Source organism: Morchella importuna (genome assembly GCF_003444635.1).
Source record: "Morchella importuna strain M04M26 chromosome Unknown Morimp01GS001, whole genome shotgun sequence".
NCBI lineage: Eukaryota > Fungi > Ascomycota > Pezizomycetes > Pezizales > Morchellaceae > Morchella > Morchella importuna.
Genome location: NW_025763398.1, coordinates 987,162 through 1,000,525, shown reverse-complemented (window position 1 = coordinate 1,000,525; position 13,364 = coordinate 987,162). Strand labels below are relative to the sequence as shown.

The following is a 13,364-nucleotide window of genomic DNA, read 5'->3' as shown; positions in this document are numbered from 1 at the left end:
TCTGGAACTCCCCTCCTACCAAACAATCCCGCCTTCGTCACACACTATCACTCGACACCCAGGGTTAGGGTTTCCGCCCACTAACACCGAAAGAACAGTGGCCAAAAACAGCCATGCGTGATGTGATGCGTGAGGCTTTTAAGCTTTTGTGCATTACATACATGATATGTAGAGAAGACAGCCCATCCATGGGAGCTAGGTATGGAGAAAAAGAAAAGAAAAGAAAAGAAAAGAAAAGAAATATATATATATGTACACATGGGAATTAAGGAAGGAAGGAATAAAGAACGAAGGAAAAAAGAAAATGGAAAAAAAAAAAAAAATAAATAAATAAAAAAGGAAATAGCAGAAATGAGCTACATAGCTGGGGCTGACAACTCACCCGCCTACTCCCTACCTAGAGTACTCGACCTACATACACTTCCATCGCGGGGAAACCAAAAAAAAAAATGAATTCCTGATTTTCTCACGTGTGCGTAATCTACAAGCAGTACTGCAACTGCAACTGCAACTGCAACTGCAACTGCAACTGCAATGTGATGCGGCCGGCCGCCGCGTACCGGCGTGGTATACACCCTCTACATACATACATACATACATACATACACATACATATACACACAGAGAGCCGTTTCTGGCCGAGTTAAGTAGGACCCAAAGATGCGCATGATATCATTGGAAAAAACGTTGTGTCCGGTTCTCGTAAGACGGGGCCGGGGTCCCCTTCGTAGATCAGGGCGGGCAGCGCTTGGTCCGGGGGGGATCTTTCTTTTCTTTTTTAACTTTTGGGTCGAGTTTTTCCGGGTTATGGTGACCTTAGATTTAGTTGCGTGGTTATGTAAGGTGGCAGGGCGTGGTTTGCGTGGATGATGGGAGGAAGGGTTCTTTTTGAGGGTGGAAAACAGGGTACAAGTAGTTGAAGAGGTCACGTAAGCTGCTTTATTATCATTGCTCTTGGCTACATATTGGATACATGTAGAGGATCTACACAACTGTATGTAGATTTTCAGGTCCCCGATCAGAACGCACGAGAAGACTTCTAGTAGCTAGTTCATTCTTTTTCAATACCATAGTAAATTTTTGTAGTGGATATTTATTTGGATTGTCTAAATCTAAGAGAGAGAAAACGAAAAAAGCTACAAACCCATTTTCAAACCGTCCTAAGCACCCCCTCAAGATACGTCCCCACCTCCGCCACAGCAGCATCAAGAGCTGAAGCAACAAGCCCGACATACCCATCCGGTCTCACGACCGCCACCCCACCCGCACTCTCCTCCACCCCCCAAGTCTTATACACCATCCCATAGTGGTCGCCCAGCACAAGCCACTCACTCCTCTCCCTCACACACGCCGGGAAATCCGTCCATTCCAGGCTCCCCCGCTCTCCTGGAAACACGACCACAGACTCGACCACGCCCTCCGGGAACCTCCCCGGAAGCGTCTCGACCAGGCCCTCGAGGACCTTCTGAAACGCAGCTGGATCCGTCCTGAAGGCCGTTGGCAGGGCCGCCACGATCCTGTAGCGCCCAGACGTCGGCATGTCATCGTGAATGTCGCGGGGGTTTGCGTCAGCGAATCTCTTTGTGCGCACGTTCATGAGCCGCCGCCCAGGGATCAGCAGGCCGCTCTCTGGTGCGCCAGAGGGGGTCGTTTCTTGTTTGGCGACGAGGAGGCCCTCGCGGTACTGGATGCCGCATCCGCTCGTAAAGCCGCTGCCGGTGCTAAACACCTTGACGAACTTCTCGTGTGTGAGGCCTGTCTCGGCGCCAATCTTGCCAGAGAACATGCTGGAGAACTCGGTGTCGAAGGCGATCAACTGCCGGGCGATGTCGAGGCGCTCATGTTCGTATGTAGCGATCAGATCCGCGCCCGCTGGAGAGAGCCCGTTTAGGACGTGTGCGAGCTTCCAGGACAGGTTGAAGCCGTCCATCATGGAAACATTCATCCCTTGGCCTGCCTTTGGGGAGTGTGTGTGGCATGCGTCGCCCGCGATGTGCACACGGAGGACGCCATTCTTGTCTGCGGTGGAGAATTTGGTGGTTGCGCGCTGGCCGATCTGGTAGGCGGCCCACCAGTCGATGTCGGCAAAGCTGATCGTGTAAGGGGCGAGAACCTTTTGGCTCTGCGAGATGATGCGCTCGAGCGTCACCTTCTCTCGGCGCTTTTTGGCCTGTTGTTTGGCGGCAGTGGGATCGGCGGTGGAAGGGGCGGCGATGGTTGGGTCACGCTCGACTTCGTCCTCCATTTGGCAGTAGATGCGGGTCAGGACCTTGTTTCCAGAGATGCGCTCACGGGGGATGATCATGATGGACCCTGTGCTGGAGTGCTGCAGGGGTGAGATGCGTAAGTATGTCATTTTTGAGGAATCTAGAATCTAGGGGGGAATAGCTGGTAGACTTACAATTGCACATCTTTTTCTAATGTCTGGGAAATCTGTCTTGACGACAGCATCCATTACACCCCTATAATTCACAGATGGTTAGTTGGTAAATGATATATGCCACTTATATGAGATGGGTAACCTACCAGACATGATCTGTATGATCACCGACAAGCTTCAACCCCATACCATCTCTCACAGTACTATGTGCGCCATCTGCGCCGACCAAGTACTTTGCCCGAACCACTCTCTCCATGTCCTGCCCACTCATCTTGACAACCACTGGGAACTCCTCATCCTCGTAGTCAAACTCCCATCCTGATACTTTCCACCCCCTCTGTACCTTGTTCCCATTCTTCTCCAGATCTTCATTAAAAATCCTCTCAATCCTCCCCTGATGTATTGTGACCTCATGCGGGTACCTCGCCGGCACCGCAACATCAGGCACAAACGCAGTCCTGACAATCCCGGCCCCATCCTCCGTAGGATTCCAGAAGCCGACCTCATGCATCTGGCACCCCTGCGTCAGGACCTCGTGGGCAAGGTCTAGCGACTGCAGGACCTCCAACGTCCGTGGCTGGATCCCGTCTGCTTGGCCGGCATGGATCTGCGCCGTCTTCTCGTCGACTGTCAGAACGCTTGTTATTCCGTAGCGTGCGAGGCAGACGGAGGTCATGATTCCTGCTGGGCCACTATTTGGAGGTCAGGATGAATTGAATTGTCTGGTACATACGGACCTGAGGAAGAACTCACGATCCGACAATGATGACTTCATAGCGCTCGATTGTGTCCTCTGCTGTGGGGCGGGCTGGAGGAGCTGGGGAAAGGCGTGGGAGAGGGTTGAGGTGCGCTGGGTTGACACGGGTGTCTCGCCCTTCACCGGCTTGTTCGACAAAGACTGGCATTATATTATTGTGATATATATATTTTTGCTGTTGCTGGTTCAATCACTGCTGCAATTGCTGTGGATTCTTGGTACTGGTAGAAGAGGAACAGGTCTGATATTTGAATTTATATAGCTTGAACCAAGCAATAGTACCCACCGCACTAAAGTATATCCACAAGTGATCGCTTAGTCGGCGCCTCGGCAACCTCCCAAAAATTTTCAAAACAACTTCTCGGCTTCCTGCCTTAGATGGATTAATGGATGGGGATGTTGAACTTTGAAGTGCTTTAGAAGTGATGATATATGATTATCTCTCCATTGGTAATGAGCAGATGAACCAGGTAGCGGGCCAAAAAGTGCGGGGGTTGCAGGGGTCGCCCGCAGATTAGCGCAGGTTAGCTCTCCATGATCAAGAATTCGTAAGAATTAGTTAGTACATGGACCGGAGGAGACCCTCTCTACTCGACGTATGTACGGAGCTGAGATAGCGGATCGTAATCGTTGGAAAGCAGCGTGCGGCGGTTGGTCGGTCGGGGAGTGTGGGTGGTGTGGGTGGCTAAGGGCTCTCCCATCGTTGGGGATCTAGCCGAGGTTGTTCTAGATCTTGCTTGACAGCCATGACAGCCAGCCAACCAAACCCTGGACCCTGAGTGAGGATATGCACGCCTTTTATTGGCTTGCATGCGACTGGTTACTGTGCCGGGCAATATTGTCATGCATGGAATGTCACTCGATAGTACAGCGCTTCCCGTTCATTCTCGGGTTCCAGGCCTGAGTGACTTGCCTCCCGCCGAGATTCCGCTGTTTTAGTGCTTTGGGGAAGCTAATATCACGTACCTGTACTTCCGAGGATCGGGTCGATATCCCGAGAAGTGGAATAATTTGATCCCCTTTCGTCTGTTGATTCTGCCTACCCTATAATACAGGGTCGTAATTTTAGTGAAAGACCCCTTTTATAGTGGTTATCGTTTCCCGCTCTCGCGTGCTTTACTTTCTATATCCCCGCAGTTGAAAAATAAAAAAACGAGCTTCGGTGGGGTTTCCGAACCCCCCTTCCTATACGGTAAACGTGCTACTGATACCTAGGCGCGTATATTGGATAGCATGTTTTCTTATTCGTTAACGAATGAGGGCCTTTCAATGCTTTAATAAATTTTCGACCGACGGGAGCCGAGAAAAAGCCTAGACTATAGGCCCAACGCAGACAACGGGTCCATATCTGTATGTATATATGTACAGTTCTCCAGGTCGTTTGAATAGAGCCCACATACGTGTCATTATTGTGAATCCTTGGAGCAGCGAACACCTCTCAATCAATAATGGCCCATTCGGAACCATGGCCTGGTAAGAGAAGTCACAACCTTTAAACTCACCACAGCCTAGCGAAATCAACGCTACTTGGGTTCGTCTTGAGGGCCGTTTCCTCATCCTAGAGTAGGCTTCACTCAACTGCTAGAGTTATTTGGACTCGGACCAAAGCCAAGACGAACACGCATCTTGTCGATAAAGGCTTATAATGATCAGCTGAAGAAGCAGTTATGCGGATAGCTGTGTCGAGAGGATACTTGTACTGTGCTGTGGAAATATTATCTTTAGTTAAATAGTTGACTGAATTTCGCCCTTCACGTCCGCACAACTAGAAAAGAAACAGGCTCGAGGTGCAATAAAGGTCCGGGAACGAAACTACAGTGCGGAATTCTCGGCTAGGTGTCGGAGCACCTTGACCCAAGGTCCATGTAGTAGTTAAGAGGTCAATATAGATATGTTGAACATAGCTTGTAAGAATAGTGGTCATCACTGAAAAGACATGATCATCCTATAAAGAAAGAGGTAGATCAACAAAGGTGGCCATGCCATGATCGGTGGACGGTCGAACCAGAACATGAAGGAAGATATTGAAAACGCCTGGTATTAATCACCCAGAACGGACTTGCTGCGCAGGTCGGTTCCATGTGTTTTTGGCTTCCCAAACAACTGGCTTACTGCAGCTTAGTATCAAAGCCAAATCGAAAAGGTAGTTTATCAAACGAGCCTACCTTGCCTCATGAATTAGCAACAACATCATGTGGAAGTCAAATATCGAGTGATATATCATGATTAAATCTCAGACCTACCGAAGACGTGATTCCCCGCGCCTTTCTATGGGAAGAATACCCAAGGTTGGTATTCAGAATTCTATAACTAAAATCACAGGAGATTAGACTAAAAGCTCGGGATGGCGAGGCATCTCGACGCGTACGCGCTGGACGGGGACAGGAGGGCGCGTTACGCTGGGTGCGTAACTTCGTAAGGGCAGCTGGGCCCCGAGGAACGAAATATGATGAGCATGAGTGCTTTCCTAACAAAGTCTAAGTTGTACCGAGACCTTTGGTGAAGCCCAAGCTGCGTGGTTGACTACGCGAGTCAAGCCATAATTATGAAGAGTGAAGAGAGGACGGTGGTGTCAGAGAGGGAGAGGGAACATGCCGGGGGAAAAAACAAAACCAAGAGAAGTCAGGTTGCAGGAACTTCAAGTGTCAGCGTGTTGTTGAACGTAAATGTCCTGATAGGTAGAACAAAAGCTCTGGGCTGCAATGGTTATATGATCATCGGTGATCACTCGTCCGTACTTCGGTCTTGGCTTCAACACGACCGCATGGAAGCACGAGGGCTAGGAGGTCGAACCATTATGTAGATACATGTACCTACGTCTTCTCTGAACAATTCTATTAAGGGAAAAAAGAATCTCCCTTAAAAAAAATGACACCATACTCCATACTCAATGTCGACCCGAAGCACATTACCGCAACATGTTGGTTGGCGCATACCAAGAACCACACAAGCCTCTCAGAAACTCGTAAATACGAGTGAGAGCCTATGCGTCCGTCACTCCCCCACCGCACAGGCGAAACACCTCGTTACCGATCTCTAAAATTATCAGCAGGCCACCGCCACAAGCGATCAAATCACTCGCCGCCGCTTCATACCCCGGGAGGCATGCGGCACAGATGCTCCACTGCATCCGGCCACTATATCGATCGCGCCATATTACAGCTATCGGTAGAATTATTGCGGAGGTGTGGCGTTGAAAAATTGCCCTGCTCTCGGCGTGATCGTCGGCCCCTGTCTCCGCAATAATTCTACCGATAGCTGTACTTACAATCCTTTCTAGAAGGCGAGCGAGGAAGGATCTCTACCTACGCCATAGGTACCTCCCAGCCACCGTTGTAGGCATGAAATACCTAGAATGAAAAGCTCATCTGGGATTCTTCGGAGGAGATTAAACAATGCTGCTATTCTTGGCCGTCTTGGCAGGCATCGGCCGGGGTGGTCTCAAGCGAGTGCGGGCGGGCCAGGGTACAGGGATATGGAGGGGTGACCGAGTGAGGCTCAGCCTTCACTTAATCCCATTTAACCTTTTTACCCAACAACCACGCCCTGCCGGTGGGTGGGGTTCGTTAGGTAAACACTTCACGTTCAGGATGCTGACAGCACACATACAGTACCTACAGACCGGATAAACCGCATTGATGGAGAGAACGTACGGCTTTGAGTGGAGACACCGGGGAAAGGTACGTGTGCCGTCGGTGTTTTACCTGGATGTGAATGGTGCCTAGCTAATTGGAGGTATGAGGGCCTAGGTTTGTTCGCCGTGACAGCACTTGTGCAATTGAACACTTTCGCGGTGATAACAACTATCACGAACAGTAGTTCTTCACGAGAAAAGATACTGGCACGATAGAATTAAGTACTTGGTGTATCTACAATCAACGTACTTTGTTCACCTCACGAAGAATCGAAAACAATCCCGCTGTTCCGTGTGGGGTTCACAATGGAAACAATGCACAATAATCCACGGCACCACCGAAGCTTACAATTTTATTGATGACAAGTTCATGCCGTGTTATTACACTAGAGTTATATGGGCGCAGTAATCTTGTACCTCTCACAGTCAGTACTATTTGTGGTGTGGCGTTCGTGTGGTACAGCACCCTGTGCCTGGCAAAGATCTACTCCACGCCGCAACACCACTACCTCACCGGGTCCGAATAGAGATCCATTCCATCTCAACCTCCGGAAGCAATATACGGTAAAGAGGTAAAGTATGTTACTCACAATGGTTTATATACGGCCTTCAACTCCCCGAATCCAACTTCTTTTTTTCCCATCCTCACTCACTTTTACATTCACTTCATCACTCACTCGTTCCGGCAACGATTACTTCCTTTCTTTTTTTCATTTCCTTCTTTACTTTCACAGTCACTCCTTTAGTCACTCCTTTATTACAATTCTGAGCTGTGCTTGGTTTATTTCTGTCTTTTCTACTATACACGTTTTTTTCCTCACGACCTTTCAGCTCCACCAACCACTACTTTTAAACTTTTTAAAACCCTTTTCATACCACTAAATCAATCAAAATGAAGTTCACTGCCGCCACCGCCGCCATGGTCATTGCTTTCTGCGCCACCCAGGTCGTAGCCACTCCCACTCCCTCCATGCGATTCCGCCCCGATGTGATGCGCAAGGCCACTGGTGAGGAGAAGCACCCTTACATCATCCCCCAGGCCGTCCTTGCCAACATGGACCTCAAGCGCTGCTTGGCCGAGTGGGACGCCCCCAACAACAAGAACAACACCAAGCCTGACCAGAACGCCGATAAGGTCATGCAGCAGCTCCAGAAGGCCTTCAAGGACGCCAAGTACACCCACATCCACATCAAGGCCGAGCCCAAGCGAAACAACAAGGCCTTCGTCCGCAAGATCGAGAAGTACATCGAGACCCTCAAGAAGGTTGTCGAGAACGCCAAGAAGAACAACAAAAACAAGAGAGATCTCGACGCCCCTGCTGACGAGTCTGTCGATGCTCCCGCCGATGAGTACGCCGGAGAGGCTCCTGCTGATGAGTTTGTTGGAGAGGCTCCTGCCGATGAGTTTGTTGGAGAGGCTCCTGCCGATGAGTTTGTTGGAGAGGCTCCTGCCGATGAGTCTGCTGGCGAGGCCCCCGCCGATGAGTATGCCGGAGAGGCACCTGCCGATGAGTTTGTAGGAGAGGCCCCAGCAGATGAGTCTGCGGGCGAGGCACCAGCCGATGAGTTCGTCGGAGAAGCCCCAGCTGATGAGTCCGCTGGCGAAGCCCCAGCTGATGAGTTCGTCGGAGAGGCCCCAGCAGATGAGTCTGCGGGCGAGGCACCTGCCGATGAGTTTGTAGGAGAGGCCCCAGCTGATGAGTATGCCGGAGAGGCACCTGCCGATGAGTTTGTCGGAGAAGCACCAGCCGATGAGTCCGCCGGAGAGGCTCCAGCTGATGAGTTTGTTGGCGAGGCCCCAGCTGATGAGTCCGCTGGCGAGGCCCCCGCAGATGAGTTCGTCGGAGAGGCTCCAGCTGATGAGTCTGCCGGCGAGGCTCCCGCCGATGAGTATGCCGGAGAAGCACCAGCTGATGAGTACGCCGGAGAGGCCCCCGCCGATGAGTCTGTCGACGCCCCAGCCGATGAGTCTGTCGATGCCCCAGCCGACGAGTCAACCGATGCTCCTGCCGATGAGGAGGCCCCCGCTGACGAGATGGCACCAATCTACAAGCGCGATGTCAAGATCCAGGGTGGCTGCAAGAGGCCCGAGGATGTCCTTGTTGCCCTCCTCCAGGTCGAGCTCAAGCAGGGACCTGGCCGCTTCGGTGGCCCCATGGGCCCCCGCCGCAAGGCTCCCCGATACCGTGCTCCTCGCTTCCCTACTTGGTGGTAAATTGTTTTGGTAGATAGTTTATGATTTTCATTTGTCTCTTGGGTTTTTTTTTGGGATCTCTTTTTATTTGTAGCATGGGAAACGGTTTTTGCATAGGAAAGGGGTGGTTGGAACGGGTAGATGTAGAATGATGGTTACGAATTTATTTAAAAGTGTGTCAAAAAACCCGGTCTTGTGCGAATTCTCTAGTGATTTGGTGATTCTAAAAAAGTGACTTGAAACACTTATTCATGAAATATCACTCGGGCTGTCTGAGCTAGTCCTAAACGGGACATCTACTAAGATCGTCGCAGCGGCTTTTTTTCCTCTTTTCCCTTTGAGGTGGGAAGGGGATATATAATGAAAAATGGTGATGTTAATAAAATTTAGTACCTTCTACACCGAGTCCTACAGGGACTTACCCATAGATCTTTCCTATACACCGGTACCTTTCCACAAGGCAAAGGTTAGTCTTGTCCATTGGCCATGTTTAATTCGACGGAAAAGGTCTAAAACGACCCAGGTTTCGGTAGACTATGGGGCGGTAAATGTGTAAAAAGTAATTTTACCAATGGTTGGTAAATAATTTACCAACCGTTGGTATAAGTACTGAATTTCAGTCCTTGTGCCAGTATAAACACTGAATTTCAATCTTTATGCTGCGCTATACTTCATTAGTAGATGTTCAATCATGAATGCCAACACTTATGAAAGTTTCCCACCGGTGGTGAAATACCTGCCACTGGTGGTAAAATACCTGCCACCAATGGTGAAATTCCCCACCGGTGGACAATAGGACTCATACATTGGCATTATATAGCCCCTTTTGGCCAAAAGATCTGTGCTTTTATCCATTATAAGGTATAAACGACGGTATTATTTTCACCACCGGTGGTAAAACGATTTACTACCGTTGGTAAAATTACTTTTGACACATTTACCGCTCCATAAACACATGAATGCAAGATGACACAGTTCGGTATAATCCAAAACGAATACATCAATTAGTATACATATTGGCTGAGCGAAGGGTCGGGGTTCAAGTTCGATCTTCATCTTGGCACACTGCCAAGCTCAAGTGTCACTTCGGGCACAGCACCCACTATGGGCGGGCGGTCTAGTGGATAGACTGCTCGTTAACACCGAGAGTACCCAGGATACAACCAATCACACATAAGGTCCTGGGTTCAAACCAGGGGTGGGGTAGTAGTCGCAAATTTCTCAATAAGTCGCTGCAGTACCTTTTGTAGTTTTGCAGGTCGAACCTTTTGTTCTTTCTTTTTCTTCTTTTCCTGATTGTCTTTGTGCTCTCGGCGTGTCATATTGCATCATGTGTTATTTCGGAGCACGTATACCGAAAACTGTGTCGTTTTAGGCCTTTTCCGTTAATTCTAACTATTACATGTGGTTATAATTGCTATCTGTTCATCACATTATATTATCTGACGTTTAACAGAAGCTAGGCTTGTTAGGCTCGGGATCTTATTCCTTGAGCCACTCTATAATTTACGAACATGTAAATTTCCTGAATCCAGAGAAGATATATATATATTTGTCCCGGAGATTACTATTCTCAAGGATACACCTACATGAAAAAAAAAAAAAAAAAGCTAGCTGCCAGTTTCTATTATCTTCATGTGTCCTGTCAATTGTCTTTATAAATTCATTCCGTGCTGCTGGTGGGGCCAGATAGCCTAATATAAGAGTGAAACATTGAAACCGATGAATGAGCTGGAAACATACTGCTCTGAAGGGGGTTCTTGAGTCTGGGTGTCGGTAGAGGTTTAGTTATGCACTAAGTAGTTAGCGTGTTTGTGCCGTGTTATAGATGTGAAAGGGCACTTGAGGAGGGCCCGGGATAGCCCTAAAAAGAAAGCGGTAGAGGCGGGTAAGTGATGGAATATTACCCTCTGTAGCCTCTCATATGAGGCCACAGATCGGCCCACCACCGCTTTACTCCTGGGAATTAACGTCTTGTGGACACTCTACTTCGATCATTACAACAACCCGACAACCCAGTTTGGCTTGCCATAACTCTGCCTCTGACGACTCTTTTGTGAGAAATCTGTTCCATGGCATAGCTTTTGACGACCTAACATTTATTTGGGCGTTTGCGAATTAATGAATGGGCATGCAGGTTTGATAATTACAGCTAAATACATGATTAAGGGATGAGATAAATGTCCGGGCATACACAGTGCTGCTTATAGCTGGACAGAGTGTACCCGCGTCTGCGCTATAATCACCACTACTCCCAGTCTCCCATATGATTGAATTATATTGAATTATATATGTCTGGTATATTTTCTCACCATTTATGATGGTAGCAAACTCATGAATTAACCGAACAAACAGATTGAACACGAAAAAGCTTCACAGAGGCGATATAAGATTTAAACGGGTAAAGACATTTAGAAAAATAGAACTCAAAACAGCGAGAAGTTAACGTTTTCTCATAGACTTCTTACATACAAAAAACAGGAGATTTATGGCCACGGTGGCCCCACCCCGAACACCAGCACCGATGTATTTGGACAAGTACGTTTAATTCCTCCACCCATTGTTGAAACAATAATATCGTGTTTCGGGCTCTCCTCCTACGCCTGGGATCTCTCTATCCCCCCAGCATCAATGAGGCTTGCAGTACACCCACCCTACAAGAAGGGAGGCGGCGGAACGCAGCAAGACAGAATCTTCTGCTTCCTAAATAAAGTCAATACTCAGTCTCTACTTCCATAGTGCGGATATCACAGAAACTTACTGTACCATGCATCGAATATTGGTCGCCCCCGGGGGAACTGGTGGATTGTGAGGGCGAGGGGGCCCCAGGCAGATAAGTGCCTGCTGGAGTCCAGCAGGCACCCATCGTACCGCACTGACATCACTTGCCGCGGGGCAACCGCTCGTCCGTGGATGTGCCCCTTGGCCGTGGTTTATTGGTACCAGTGGCTGCAGAGAAATCTGGGTTTCTACTGGGAGCTGGTGCTCAGCCAGGTGCCTACAGCACTAATGGGCTTACAGTACGCTCGCCCTACAAGAATTGAGGGCACAGCGACAAGGACGCAATGGTCTGGGCTAGGTGCAGAGGACGTGAGAGGTCCCGGTCTCTTTGAAGCCCGGAACCGGAGGATGACTTTACGACATTAGATCCTTCTCAATCCTTCCACCATGATGTCGATTGCTCGGCAGCTGTTGAGGTACAGGGAAAATACCCATGATTCCAGGTTAGCTGAGAGAATAATAATAGGATTGTGGAGGAACACCACGTTTTTGAAAGGGATCTTACAAGGTTATAAGGCGTGCAGTACAGTTGCCCTATGAGGATCCGAAGTACCAGGCGACAATAGAATATCAGCCCCCCCCCCCCCCCCCCGGGCGCGGGGGCACCATCAGTGGACTGTGTCTAAAAGTCAGAATTTGTGGTATAGATACGTATACGAACGGTGCACAGCTAACTTACAGACGTGGAAGCCAGTTCTACCTCTGATGGCAAGAAGGATGAGCAGCGCCCAACCACTAGAGGGTATCTGGGAGTAGTCCCGGAGCACATCATCAATGGGCTACACTTGATGGTTAGATTTTATGGTAGAGATACGTAAACTAACGGTACACAGATAATGAGAGATAACTTACAGCCTTGGTAGCCAGTTATTACCAATGATGGCAAGCACATTGAAAACCCCAGCCTATGATGGCGTGGGCAGCGAGGAGCGTAAACTTGACCAGGGGACTCGCCACCAAATGTGGTCAAGGACCCCGCGGATTCCGTCGTGACTTGACTTTCACGATGAGGATCCCGGCTTTGGCAGACAAGCTCGAGATAAAAGGAGGGGAGGGGGAAGAGGAAGAAGAGGAAGAAGAAGAGGAGGAGGAAGAAGAAGAGGAAGAAGAATAAGAATAAGAAGCGGTTAAGAACCCGCACGTGGATGGATGGCTGATTAGATGGTTGAAGAGGTGGGTTTGGCTCGAGCTGAGCTTTCAAACAGATGGAAGTTTGAATTGGAATGTGAAGATGAAGTCTAGACGGAGCTTGAGCAATAATCTGGCTTTTAGGGGCTGTGAACGAAGGGGGTTACATAAGTTAAGCTACCCAGCTTTGGCTTACGCTAACATGGCTCATGATCTTGGCTGTCATATGCGGGAAGGAGATTTCTATGTGTATAATCCTCCCGCCTACAGCGAAAGCTTACTATAAAGGTACCTTCTATAAGGGTAGCACTTCTCGGTCCTTTTTGCCCGGCTTTCAGCAGCACTGGCACCATTTATATAAGGGCAATCTCTCTATAACGGTACCAAATTCCAGTCCTGAGCCTGCTCTTATAGAAAGCTTTCGCTGTAATTTGCAGATAGTACCTAAGACAGTGCTACGGGTCGGTCTTTGTCATGTATTATCACTCGG

General features: G+C 49.0%; 3 protein-coding genes across 3 annotated transcripts; 1 reads left to right on the top strand and 2 right to left on the bottom strand.

Moving 5' to 3' along the window:
- Nucleotides 1-1,150: 1,150 nt before the first annotated feature.
- Nucleotides 1,151-3,285, bottom strand: LAJ45_00218 (uncharacterized protein; the record flags this gene model as incomplete). The annotated part of the gene is made up of 4 exons (XM_046109820.1): nucleotides 1,151-2,326; nucleotides 2,402-2,462; nucleotides 2,527-3,072; nucleotides 3,134-3,285. The coding sequence occupies 4 exons, from the start codon at nucleotides 3,283-3,285 to the stop codon at nucleotides 1,151-1,153; spliced, it is 1,935 nt and encodes a 644-aa protein (XP_045976513.1).
- Nucleotides 3,286-6,775: 3,490 nt separating this feature from the next.
- Nucleotides 6,776-8,986, top strand: LAJ45_00217 (uncharacterized protein; the record flags this gene model as incomplete). Its single annotated transcript, XM_046109819.1, has 5 exons — nucleotides 6,776-6,817; nucleotides 6,887-6,890; nucleotides 7,198-7,288; nucleotides 7,342-7,348; nucleotides 7,670-8,986. 5 exons carry the CDS (start codon nucleotides 6,776-6,778, stop codon nucleotides 8,984-8,986), a joined length of 1,461 nt encoding a protein of 486 aa, XP_045976512.1.
- A 3,114-nt stretch (nucleotides 8,987-12,100) lies between these two features.
- LAJ45_00216 (uncharacterized protein) lies at nucleotides 12,101-13,085 on the bottom strand (the record flags this gene model as incomplete). The annotated part of the gene is made up of 5 exons (XM_046109818.1): nucleotides 12,101-12,154; nucleotides 12,252-12,280; nucleotides 12,426-12,525; nucleotides 12,599-12,601; nucleotides 13,071-13,085. The coding sequence occupies 5 exons, from the start codon at nucleotides 13,083-13,085 to the stop codon at nucleotides 12,101-12,103; spliced, it is 201 nt and encodes a 66-aa protein (XP_045976511.1).
- Nucleotides 13,086-13,364: the final 279 nt, after the last annotated feature.